Here is a 12,651-nt window from a genome sequence, read left to right on the forward strand (position 1 = left end):
ACGGGCATTTTGTTCTTTACAGTATTTTTTTAAAACTATTATAACAAACGCTGCACCAAACATCTTTGTATATTCCTCCTGTATGCAAGCCTGTTTGGGTAAAATGGAGAAGTGAAATTACTGAGTGTGTATTTTTAATTTCATTTTTGTTCTAATAGATAATGTCACCCCGACTCTTTATATGTTCACCACGTTATTGCCCAGCTCTGAGTAGTTTTTTTTATTCTCCTCCTAATCTGGGGCTAAACCCAGAAGGGCTGGGAAGATTGTAAAAATGTGCTGACCGGGCCCTTTACAAATTCTGCCTAAAAATGGGCTCTGGGCTGCTGGCTGGTCCTTTTTTCGTTTTTTGTAGACTTCCTGAAACAGTGTATTCAACTGTTTTTTCCTTTCTCAGTACAGTTGATGGATCAGAATAGCCCTCGGTCACAGGCTCACTTAGGTAAAGTTTCTGGAGGACGTAGGTCCAAATATATCTTACGTGGTCATTGGCAGACTTCTCCAGTGTGGATGTTCTTCCCTCGTGTCAGACTCTAGATATTTCTAACCGAACAGCAGCATTCCTTGTGCCTCCACCTCGTAAACCAGTTATTCCTCTTTTCCTCTTCTCTCCTGGGCGGTGACATGGGTTGGGTGAGTTGGGCAGGTAGTGGCTAGAGCTGCAGTCACAGGTAAGCTGTTGCAGGGTTACTGACTGTCACATCCTAGCACTGCCATTCCTCGTATTTTGGATTCCATAGATTGGTAAGATTAAAACTAGGGATGGGGAGCTCACGCTGGGTTGTCAGTTCCTTGTTTTGCCAATTCATTAAAGACAACCAACAAAAAGCCCCATTTAAAAAAAAAAATAAATATGATAATTTTAACATCCCTCCACCTCCTCCAAAATCAGGAAGAATATTATTTCAGAATAAAGGGCATTACTTTTAAGTTCAGTTTCAAGAAAATTGGGTTGTTTTCCTCCTTTGCCTCACACAAGTGAAAACACTGATTTGGTCTGGAGTTGTCCTGGTGTGTAGAGGAAGCTGTCATTTCTTGAATAAAAATTCGGTGTCTGTATTAGGTTTTCCTAGCTGGTCACACTGTTAATAGTACTCCTGTCTAATAGCGCAGACTGCTAGTGGTGGGGGTGGTCCTGTGACGCGTGGCTCTCCTGAAGGAGAAGCTCCTTAGGATTCTTATGGCCACGCATGCCCGCCCTTTGAGCACCTGCTGTGTGCCAGGCACTGAGTTCGGTCCTGGAGAAAGAGAAGCAGACAGAGGAAGCGGTTCCAGCATTTCAGCAGCTCCCTGGTCGTCCGGCTGCTTCTGTCGCACACACACTGCTGTCCCATGAAAATGTGTTCACACTTTTATGGTGACAGTCACCAAGCTGGCTCAAAGATCACTTGCTGTCAAAATCTTTACTTATATTTATCACTTCTGGCCCCAAGCCAGGCTTACACAAGGTCGCTATTGTATCTTTGAGCTTCTGGGGTGACTCTGCTTTTAAAGCAAAGAAATCCTTTCTTTCATAAGGAAACCTGAATATCTGTTGCCTACTTTTGCGCTTCTGCTTTGGCATGTGAAAATACCCTAATAAATGACAACAAAATTTGTGCTGATTTTGACACCAGGGCTCCCCGGATAGAGAGCGAATGTCCAGGAGCACCTCAGCTGGACCTGAGAGAGATGGCTGCACGTTTGAACCTCATGTGGTGTGTGGAAACAAATTAAAAAATAACCCACAGAGTAACTCCTTAGAGTGTAATTTTTCCCAGACAGCCAAGATCTAAGGGGCTTATTAGGTTTTGAATGGATACAGTCCTTTATTAGATTTTAATTTTTCTGTTATAATTTATTGGATGAGGTGCTTGAGATGACCTAAAAAATCTGAAAACCCTTAGGTTTGGTTAAAATGGGCACTGAGTGCCATGTACAAAATGGACACTGAATGTCATGTTAAAGGGGCAGTCCAACACCTGCCTGCCCCAAAGAACCAGTGGTGGGCTCTCCCTTTTTAGGTCTATTTCAGTGAATCTGATAGAAAAGGTGTTTTTGAAGGAAGGGTGGTCGTGTGTGCCCGTGAACGTCCCCAAGAAGACCATATGCTGAACCCTAATAAATATTTAACGTCAGCGAAGGCGTCTGCTGCCTTTCCTGGTGCTGATGGGCTGGCTGCAGTTGCTATGGACAGGCAGGTGCTGGTCTCAGCTATGTGACAGACACCAAGGGCCCTTCAGGAAGGGAGCGGGAGCCCAAGGTCATTTAACCTCCGTCAGCCCTAAGAGCCCTGTCGGTCCTGGGTATTGATCAGTGTCTTTATGGTCTCCCATCTTGTGATGTGTCTACTGTTTCTAACTGTTCAGTATTTTTTTAAGTACTGTATTATTTTGGTCAGAATTTGGCTTCATATTGCAACATCCTCACCTTGTATGTTGGTAAAATTAATATGTAGTTTATTTACTAATTATTTGTAATATTATCCTGAGATTCTTCATAGTAGATAAAAGAACAAAATACTACAAAAAAACAAAAAAAATCCATTGTTTGCCTGACAAGGATTACTTTCATTTGAGAAGCATGAATGCCCTGGTTGGTTCTGACTATACATTTAACTTTTTTCCCAAGCTGATTACAAAATTTATCATATATAATTTATATTTTGGAATCTTTCACATGGATTTCACCTTACAGATTAACCTACAGATGAACTAATGTGGCTTTTGCAATTGTTTAAAAATTTAATCTCTAGGGGCCGGCCTGGTGATGCAGTGGTGAAGTTTGCACATTCTGCTTCGGCTGCCCGGGGTTTGCCGGTTCAGATCCCGGGTGCGGACATGGCACTGCTTGTCAAGCCATGCTGTGGTAGGCGTCCCACATATAAAGTGGAGGAAGATGGGCCTGGATGTTAGCTCAGGGCCTGTCTTCCTCAGCAAAAAGTGGAGGATTGGCAGTAGTTAGCTCAGGCCTAATCTTCCTCAAAAAAAAAAAAAAAATTTAATCTGTATGTCTCATGAATGAAATATTTTTTGTAAAGTGTTTTGCTTCTTTTTGTCTGCTTTGGTGCCTAATACAGTGGAATGTTAGAATCTTAAACATTTAACAAATGTGCTTCATGTTGAAAATGGAACTATCCAATCCTTAGTAGGTTTTTTAATGTTTATGCTTTCTTAGTCCCCAGAGTAGGGTTATGTGATATCTGTAGGTTCTAGGGAGGATAATTTCTAATTGATCAATCAATTGGTTGCTTTTAAGATGGTGGACATTAAAAACAAACGTGAAATGAATCCTTGGCTCTGGCACCTAAGGAAGGTGGTATAGTCAGGTGGGGGATGTTAGCATGTGAATTAGCCACAATAAGTTATATGGGGTGATCCTATGAGTAATTAGTCCTAGAATATGCTTACCAGTGGCCTCTTGCTAAGTTTCAATGAGTTCTGGTCAAAGAGAAAATGTATATTCCAAAGGAACCAAGCTTCTAAATTGGGGCTGTATGTTAAGTCTGTAAGTGAATTTCAGGGCTGTTTTCCCAATCCTGTAGCCTCTTTTGGGATTTGTAGCAACAATGGCAAATAGCCATGACTTGGCTTTGGGTCCTCACGTTAGGGTTTAGAGCTTCCCATTCAGGGCACAGCTTCTCCTGAAGGCCAGTTCCAGTGAGGGGAAGGGAAGTGGATGAGATGACAAGACTTCTTCTGGGTGTTTCACATAAACTGGTAGATTGATCTCTTTTAGTCTTTTTTAACAGCTGCCTTAGTAATTTGTCAGATCCGAAGGTATCAGATCTGAAGGTCCAAGAAGTGGATGCTTTCTCTCTAGGTCTAGTGGTTCCTAAATGAAGAATTATGGCGCAAACCCAGATCGATCTGATTCTCTAGTTCATGCCCTGGGACCACGGCCATCAGGTGCTGGTGGCCATCACAGCTGCCTTGGAGAGGGGTGTTCCGATGACTCCGGAACTGCCCGTTTGACCCCGCTTCCTCCGTGAATGTGCGAACACAGTGTTTCTGTCAGTTGTTCCTCCTTCCCCACTCTCTTCTGATGGGGGTACCAGGGATGGGATTAGGGGGAGGGGAGGGAAGGAAAAGTTGAGTTCTGCCCAGGGCCAATCTGGTTGTGCCTTTCCCCTCTCTTTCTCCTACTCTCCCCATTTTCCAAATGCCGTCCCTGATGGAGCAGGCCTCTCCACAGTTACTGGGCACAGCCCAACCCAGCGTCCAGGAGTATCGCTTCTTAGTTTTTTCAGTACACAGAGGTGGGATGGGTGAGACTTCCTGACTGGACGAGGCCACACTGCTCTCGATGAGAAGAGAGAGACCTCGTCTATGCCTTAGAGAGCTTCTGGCTTGTGTGGGATGCGGGCCTGTGAGCCTCGTCTCCACATAAGACAGAATAACCTCACTCTGAGACAGTGACCCGTGCAATTTGAATTAAGAGAAAGGAGTAAGGGATTCTCGTTGAGGGGGAGCCCAAAGCATTTTTGTCAAAGAAAAGCTGCTTTCGTTGGATCTCAATTTTGATGATTTTGATACGTGGGCCTGGGAAAGAACATGCCAGATGAAGGTGGTATGGAGATTGCTTTAGTATTTATTGCTGCATATCATATGACCCCAAAATGTAGCAGCTTAAAAAAAAAAACAAACATTTATTATCTCACACAGTTTCTGAAGGTCAGGAATCTGAGACTGGCTGTCTGTGTAGTTTGGGCTCAGGGTCTCCCGTGAGGCTGCAGTAAAGCTGTTGGCTGGGGCTTCAGTCATCTCAAAGCTGGACTTGGGGGCTTTGGCAGGAAGTGTCAATTCCTCACCCTGTGGGCCTCTCCAGAAGGCTGCTGGCGACATGGTTTCCCTTCGAGCGAATGATCCCAGAGAGAGAGAACCGAAGAGCTGTATCCTGTTGGTCACACAGACCATCCCTGGTACCGTGTGGGAGGGGACTGTGTAAGGGTGTGACTACCAGCACTCATTGGCGGCCGCCTCGGAAGCCATCTCGTGCATCACCATAGAGATGGCCTGGTGTGTAATGTGTGCGTGGGAACTTCGGTGCAGAGCCTCTGTAGCTGGAATTTAGGGGATGAGAAATGGCTGGGAGGTGAAGTTGATGTTGGTGTGGCGTGAGTTCCCTGAGGGCAGGAATGGGAGGTGGAACGGGCCTTCAAGCAGCTTCCTCTAGTAGAGGAGTTACATTACGTACATAACTATGACCTCAGGCGGAAAGCAGTGTGTGTACAGAGGTGCAGGTTACAAATATGAGCGGTCAGAGGTTACTGCTAGCTGGGGAGCAGAGTCAGGTTTGTAGAGGAAGTGGGGTTTGCATTTAAAGGAAATGGTCCAAGTGTTGCTCACGTTGAGGTGGTGTGGTTCATCTATGCCTTATAATGCCATGGACCACTGTGACCACACACACACACACACACACACACACACACACACAGAGGTGTGTTGTCCCTGAAAATGCCTCTTTTTGTTTATTCTTCCTGCCAGGCTGACAGAACTTGTAATGAACACTGGGTTTTAAGGTTAAATTCGAAGTGACCTGGCTCGTTGGTTTGGTAATGTTGACCCCTGCAACCTTTTTGTTTTTGAGTGGTGCAAGAATGGAGGAGGGTAGAAATGTTTAATTTCCCAGAGTGCACTACACCCACCATTTTATAAATCTATGTTATGTAGAATTTGTTACCGTATGGAACCAGTGCAGGTAAAAATAGAGTGCCTGCGGAGTAGTGTTTGTGCATGTGTGGTGTGTACCCGTGTGTGCATCAGTGTGGGTGGGGTACGTCCCTGTGTGTGCATCGGTGCGTATGCGGTATGTCTCCGCGTGGGCATTGTGTGTGATGTGTACCCACGTGGGAGTCATTGTGTGTGTGGTGTGTCCCCGCGTGTGCATCCGTGCGTGTGCGGTGTGTCCCCGTGTGGCATCATCGTGTGCGGCGCGCCCCGCGCGGGCGTCCGTGTTCAGGGGTCCTGCCCTCTGAGTGTCTTCAGTAGCCGCAGGGAAGCCTTAATCGTTGATACTCACCGTGGGTGACTTTTCAGAATTTGTTAATCTCTATCAGGCTGTTAGAGGTTTAGCGACCATTGAGCACACCCGTGAAACTCTGCCTCACGTGTGAAACAAGCGTGAACGTTCCTGGAAGGTGCGGCTGGCGTCTCTGGTTGAGAAGGAGCCCGTGTTCCCCGGGGCTCAGGTTATATTAAGCGTTTGGTGAGTAAGGAACGAGGTTATTCTGGAGACAGCTGTAAAGTAATTAGAATTCGACCGCATTTCAATTAGAACTTTCTCACTCGAGCCTGTCTTCCGGGCTCTTTGGGCAAGGCAGGGCTCCTGGTCCTGGTGGGTCAGGTTCCCCTCCTCACGGCCTGGGTGACCCCGGGAGAACCCAGGACCTGGGCTTTGCAGGGGGCTCCGGTTCTCGCCCCGAAATAAAGGAGCAGCATTCACGCGGGCCGACGAACCCGGATCTGAGCACCGCAGCTGGACCAGCGCGAGGGGTCTCTGGGGCGTCGCTTAGACAAAGGCGCGTTTTGTGCGGAGAGCATCAATAGGCCTCTCTTCTTCCAAGCAGATAAGGAACTGCAGTTGCTTCATGGTAACAGGCCTGCCAGCGGAGCTGTTCGTGCACTTATCCCGGGGCGGAATAAAGCCTGAGACTGAGAAGAGCTGGGCTGGGGGACCCGCCTGGGGGACCATGTGGGTCAGGCGTGTGCCCCCAACTTCAGGCTCCCCACTTGCAAATGTCCTGTGTACCTTTGAGATGCTTGGGAGGATAGAGAAAAGTCACGGGTATTTGAGTGCATTTTGTAACCCGTGAGGCATTATTCAAATACAAACTGCTTTTTCTTTTGCTTGTTGTTTTAATAGTTGTGCCGAATTTCCCCCACGAAGGGAACACTGCACAACTCTGCCCTTTAGGTGGCATCGGCACGGCAGTGGGTAATTATTAACTGTTCGTCTGGATCATCTGCTGCGCAGTCTGGGTAATTTGAGCGTTTTATAATGTGAAATGTTTAAGTTTGTAAGTCTGAAACTGTGAAAAAAATTTTTCTCATAAAAACTTCAAGAGGCTAATGGGTGTGAGGTTTCCTTTTCGGGATGATGAAAAGTTCTAAAATTAGATCGTGGTGATGGTTTCACAACTGTGAAGGGACTGAAAACTTTAAAAAGGGTGGTTTTTATTGTGTATGAATTATGTCTCAATAAGGCTGCTATTAAAAAGCAAAACAAAACACCGTCCTAAATGTTATCTACAGAAATCCCATCGTTTCCTCCTCCTCGCCAGTGTCCTGCACATCGCAGGTGTTCAGTGCCGACAGGTGGCTGAAAGTTGAATCATGTAGTTGAGACATAGATGAGGTGGAAGTGGGGGCTGCAGTGGTGGGTAACACTCTGGCGGGCTGTGCAGCAACAAGGCGGGCTCCGAGGGAGGGCCTGGTGCCCCTGCACAAGGCTGCTTGGGAGGGGGGCGGGTCTTGTGGCAAGAGGTGGCAGTGATGGTGGATGTTTGTCAAGGGTGGCAGGGGCGGAAGAAGATGAGATACAAGCAGGTGAGCATCTGGGTGGGAGGGGCAGCAAATAATCTTGGATGCAGATTGGGTGTGAGAACTTTCTCGTGTCTGCGAGTTGGGAATGCGAGTATTTCATGGTCCAAATTCTGGTTACCTTGGCCTTCGAGGCTGAGTGATGACGCTGTGGGCGGAAGGCTAGAAGATGGCTGCATTTGGGGAAGTCGTGGAGAGGGGGATGTGGTGAGCCACAAGTTCTTAATTTTCAGAGTGTCTGTGTCCTTGAGTAGCCAGGTGAGAGCCCGCTCAGGTACCCAGGCGACGAAAGCAAAGAAATGAGGGTGAGGCAAGAAGGCAGAACCCAGGCCTTGATCTGGGCGGTTACCAAAGGGGATCTGGGTGCAAGCTTTGGGAGTGTGGTGTTTAGCAGCCTTTTGGGGTTCATTTTTAGTTTTTTCATTTGTATGTTGTTTTTTATTTTTGATAAATCTTGATGAGGAGCAGATTTTCCGTTCCCTGGATGCCTAGAGTCCCGTTCTTGTAGAGGACGTATCGATTGCCTTTTCAGGTTCCTCACTGCAAAGCAGAAACCGCTCTGAGCTTTGTTCCAGCACCTGCCGAAGCAGAAGCTGGTTACGAAATCTCATGAAACCATGTTTTCCCCCTCACAGGGCATTCAAATTTTCTTCCTGCTGGGTTTTACGCAGTAAGCTTTCAGACTGAGGATTCTGTCGATTTTGGTATCTTATTGTCAAAGGCAGTGACCTTTTTAACATAGTCTTCTACTGAGAAATGTTTCAATTCTGAAGGGCCGAGCTGGTCCCTCCCTCAGAGGACAGTGTTAACTGGCACTGTAGTTAATTTGGGACTAATGTGAGAGTCCTGCTTCTGGGGGTTCTGCCTGAGGTCGTCCTTATTTTCACACTTATGGGAAATAGTACATGCTCATGGCAAAAGAATTAAACCAGTACAAAGGATATATGGTTAAAATTGAACTTTCTCATGCCTGATACGTTTCCAAGAGACAACTGTCATGATCAAGCTCCTTAGATGGCCTTCCAGAAACGTCCATGCAGGTAATGTGTATAGGCATTTAAAAAATCCAAATGGGAACGTCATACACATTACTCTATGCTTTGACTGTCGTACACGTTATTCTATACTTTGTTTTAACTAGAATGTATCTTCTTGGTTGTTTTTTCTTATCTAACACAGATGGCTAGATTTTTTGTTTAAACAGCTTTATTGAGGTATAATTTGCCATAAATAATTACCATATAATTTACCTTAAAATCCACTTGTTTTAAGTGTACAATTCAGTGATTTTTGGAAAACTTACAGAGTTGTGCAACTATCGCCACAATCCAATTTGAGAACAATTCCATCAGCACTGTGCCTATTTGCAGTCACTCCTCATTCCCACCCCCGGGCAACCACTAATCTGCTTTCCGTCTCGATTGATTGATTTTACTCTTTTAGCCGCAACCAGTGGTCCATTTTGTGGAAGTGCAAAAATTTGTTTAGCTGGTCCCTGTCCAAGCAAATTTGGTTTCTTGCGGATGTTTTATTTTGCTGCCTTTCTACTTCCTTTAAAAAAATTTGACAAGATTGAAAATTTGCCTTTGAGCCAGACTTGGTGTGAGTGATAGGGGAATTCTTGTGAGGGTTGTTTGTGGATTTTCCAGTCACCAGCTGTAGGACTAGAAGAATTTTAGGGCCTAGTAATTATCATATTTGAATAGAAACTGCCTGAGGTCGTCCTTGTCTGGGCGAAGCCCAAGCATTAATGTGTATTTTATGGATGTGGGGAAGTGGAACTAAGGATTTACACATGGTTGGGGCTGAGGGGAGTTTATTATTTTCGCTTTTTCCCTTTTATTTCTAACGTTGAGGGTTTCAGGAGCTGCTGAGCGTTCAGGAGTATGTCTTAGGATGTATTTTTCACCTGTTAATGAGTTGTGGATTCTGACCAGCATTTTCCAAAAACCAAGTGGAACAGAATAATCCAGAAATGCCTTGTGTGTTGTAATGGTGAGCATCGTTTTTGGAAAATACAGTTTTAATTGTAAATGTGTGTGTGTGTGTGTGCTTGTGATGTAAACATCAAAAACGTTGGAAAGTCAGTGCCTTAGGAGGTAGAGTGTCTCAATTTCAGTCAAAGGAACAAACAGATGATATTCAGGCTTCCTCTTTGAGCTGTGCTAGAACTCTCCCCAGGGGCAGGTGGGGTGAGAAACTAGGCTAGGCTAGTTCAGTGAGATGAAAATTTGTTGGATGTGGCCGGGAAAGTGAGCCAGCTTGTCTGAGAGAGTGGGAGGTGGAAATGAAAATGGTCAAGGAAACTTCCTGTGTGACCACTTTTCCCTATCAAAATAATGTGTTATTTCAAAAGTTCTGAAGAGGAAGCTTTGGATGGATTTTAGTCAGTTTATTGACCTGTTCTGGCTTTTTTGATGATGACAGTGTATACATCTAGACTGGGGAGAACTTCAGGACAATTGAATTCATTGGATCTTGTGGTTTTAAGTAACAGAGTTACTCTGCACGTATCCTTCTGTAATATCTCTGTTGATGGTTCTGCATCCCACACTGGAATCCATCTACTAAAGAGGAATTCAGTACCTCCCCAGGCATCCCTGTTCTTCAGCTTCTTCGTGTTGAGGACCCTTAGGTTTCGTATGTCTCAGATTTTTGGATTGGGCTGCTATATTAGTTATCTATTGCTGTATAACAAATTACCTCAAGACTTAGTGGCTTAAAACAAGCAATATTGTGTCAGGAATTTGGAGCAGCTCATCTGGGTGGGCTGGCTCAGAGTCTCTCATGAGATTGCAGTCAAGTTGATGGTTGGGGCCATAGTCACCTGAAGGCTGAATAGACCAAAGGATCCACTTCCAAGATGACTCATGCACATGGTCGTTGGCAGGAGGCCTCAGGTCCTCATTGTGTGGACCTCTGCCTGGTCCTCTTTGAGTGTGTTCATGACACACTCGCTCTCTTGGAGGGAAAGGCAGAAGCCAGAAGCCAGAATGTCTTATGTGATCTAGCCTTACAAGTCACATGTTCTACCTCATTTCTGTATTTTATTCATCACATAGACCAACCTTGATACAGTGTGGGAGGGTCTACACAAGGGTGTGAAAACCAGGAAGCACAGATCACATGGCCATCTTGGAGGCTGGCCACCGTCACAGCAGAGGGAGTGGTGGTTGTGCCTTTGTAGGGGATCTCGGTGGATGAGCACAGTTCAGCTTGACTGAAGATGGTGACTCAGGTTTGGCTGTGTTGGGTTTAATATATTTCAGAACAAATAGGAGCTTGTTGACATAGCTGCCCCACAAATGGAAATGGTCTCCCTGGAAGTACCTTGGTTGGAAATGTGATACCAGGATCAGGCATTAACTTCCATATATCAGAGAGGAAAGGTATCATCCTAAAAGAACACTGAATTGTTGTACCATGAAGTAGTTTTCCTGCTGAGAGAGAATCTCTTAAGATGTTTTTTTTAAAGATTTTATTTTCTCCTTTTTCTCCCAAATCCCCCCAGTACATAATTGTATATTTTAGTTGTGGGTCCTTCTAGTTGTGTCATGTGGGACACCATCTCAGCATGGCTTGATGAGTGGTCCCATGTCCGTGACCAGGATTCGAACCTGTGAAACCCTGGGCTGCTGAAGCAGAGCGCACGAACTTAACCACTTGGCCACGGGGCCCGCCTCCTCTCTTAAGATTTTGATACAGATGTCAGAAAAGGTGTATTATGCCTTTAGGTTTTCTGCTTATTAAAATCTGGCTAGGAAGGGTTGTTCTGTGATTTAGGGAAGGAAAAGCATAATTTGGCACGCTGACCTGGGTGGAAGAAAAAGCAGCCGTCATCTGAAGAGCAGTGCGTCTCAGAGGTTATGGGACACACCTGCATCAGCAGCCCCTGGAAGCTTGTTAGAAATACGTGTCCTCAGGTCTCATCTCAAACCTGCTGAGTCAGAATTTCTGGTGGGGCCCAGTGATCTGTGTTTTCAAGGCTTTCCAGGCGATTCTGATGACCTCTGAAGTTTGAGAACTGCTGTAGATTCTACCATCAGCGTAGCCTCCTGGAGTAAAAAAAAAAGACAGACTTTTCCATGTCCCTTGTTTCTTCCACCAGAGTGATGACTGCTCCTGCTCATCTCGAATTCTTCTCTGTATTTCTCTGGCCTGGAGAGCTTAAATATTGGCTACATTTTGTAGCGCTGTTGTTTTAGCTCCATTGGCTGGCTTTACTCCTGGGGGAAAGGTTTCCAGGCATCTGTGGAGGAGAGGGTACAGAGAGGAGACGCTGGCAATGCGGCAGAATCTCCTTCGCTCCCTTTTGCCACCAGCTCTAGACAGAAACTGTGCAGAGATATTTCAAGTCAAGGAGACGGGCCTGCACTGACTTTGAGGGAGCTTTAGTTAGTTGTAGGTCTGAGATGATAACTACTGTCATTCCTGCCTCGTAGGATTATTGTGTGAATCAAATGAGATGATGAATGTTAAAGGCTTTGGAGACCCCAAGGTACTACACGCTTATTTTCTTACTGGAGGCAAAGCATTTTCCTCTTAGCTCTGGGGAGTGTCTCTCCCCCATCCCTACTGCCAGTTTTAATACTTCAGCGATTGCAACCCCTTCCTGGGGTTGCAGTAAGGACCAAGGGAGAGAATAATGTAGATCATGTAGCATAGTGCCTGGCACATAGTAAGTACACAATTAACACTTACTCTTACTATCCCTGAAATAGATATGACTGTGGCTTAGGATCCACATGTGTCTACTGTCATGAACTGCATAGAATATTATGTATGGGGAAAAAGTTTTTGTTATTTGTTATTTTCTGTATTTGGATGACTTCCCCAATCTAAATTCTAACCAGACCCCTGTGTCTTCATCTTCCTGTGCTGACATGATGTAATAGAAACTTCAGTCCTAAAAAATAATAGTGTTCTTCTTCTTCCTCCTTGCTGCCCTCTTCCTCACTGCCCAGCTTCCCCCAAAGGTACCAAGAAGTGTGAGTCCTCTTTGTTAGCATCAGTGGTATCGTCAAGTTCCTGGACTCCAGGTTGGGAAGTTGAGACAGTTTCTCCAGGTAGTTCATTTGGAACTGAGGAGGTGATGTGGCCTAGGCTAAGGTGTGGTAGGAGGGATGGAAAG

General features: G+C 45.5%; 1 protein-coding gene across 8 annotated transcripts in view; it reads left to right on the plus strand.

Annotated features, from left to right (window-relative positions):
- TPD52 (tumor protein D52) overlaps positions 1 to 12,651 on the plus strand; it is a 104,732-nt gene that overhangs the window by 19,265 nt on the left and 72,816 nt on the right. For 3 of the 8 annotated variants that reach the window (XM_070481006.1, XM_070481007.1, XM_070481008.1), the window contains exon 1: positions 7,316 to 7,526. The exons of the other annotated variants lie outside the window; for them this stretch is intronic. In XM_070481006.1, the coding sequence (XP_070337107.1) occupies positions 7,331 to 7,526 (196 nt within the window). In that variant the 5' untranslated portion in view covers positions 7,316 to 7,330. Of the gene's footprint in view, positions 1 to 7,315; positions 7,527 to 12,651 lie in introns of those variants that run through there. 8 annotated transcript variants of the gene reach the window in all.

The sequence above is a fragment of the Equus asinus genome, chromosome 12 (genome assembly GCF_041296235.1).
Source record: "Equus asinus isolate D_3611 breed Donkey chromosome 12, EquAss-T2T_v2, whole genome shotgun sequence".
Classification (NCBI taxonomy): Eukaryota; Metazoa; Chordata; class Mammalia; order Perissodactyla; family Equidae; genus Equus; species Equus asinus.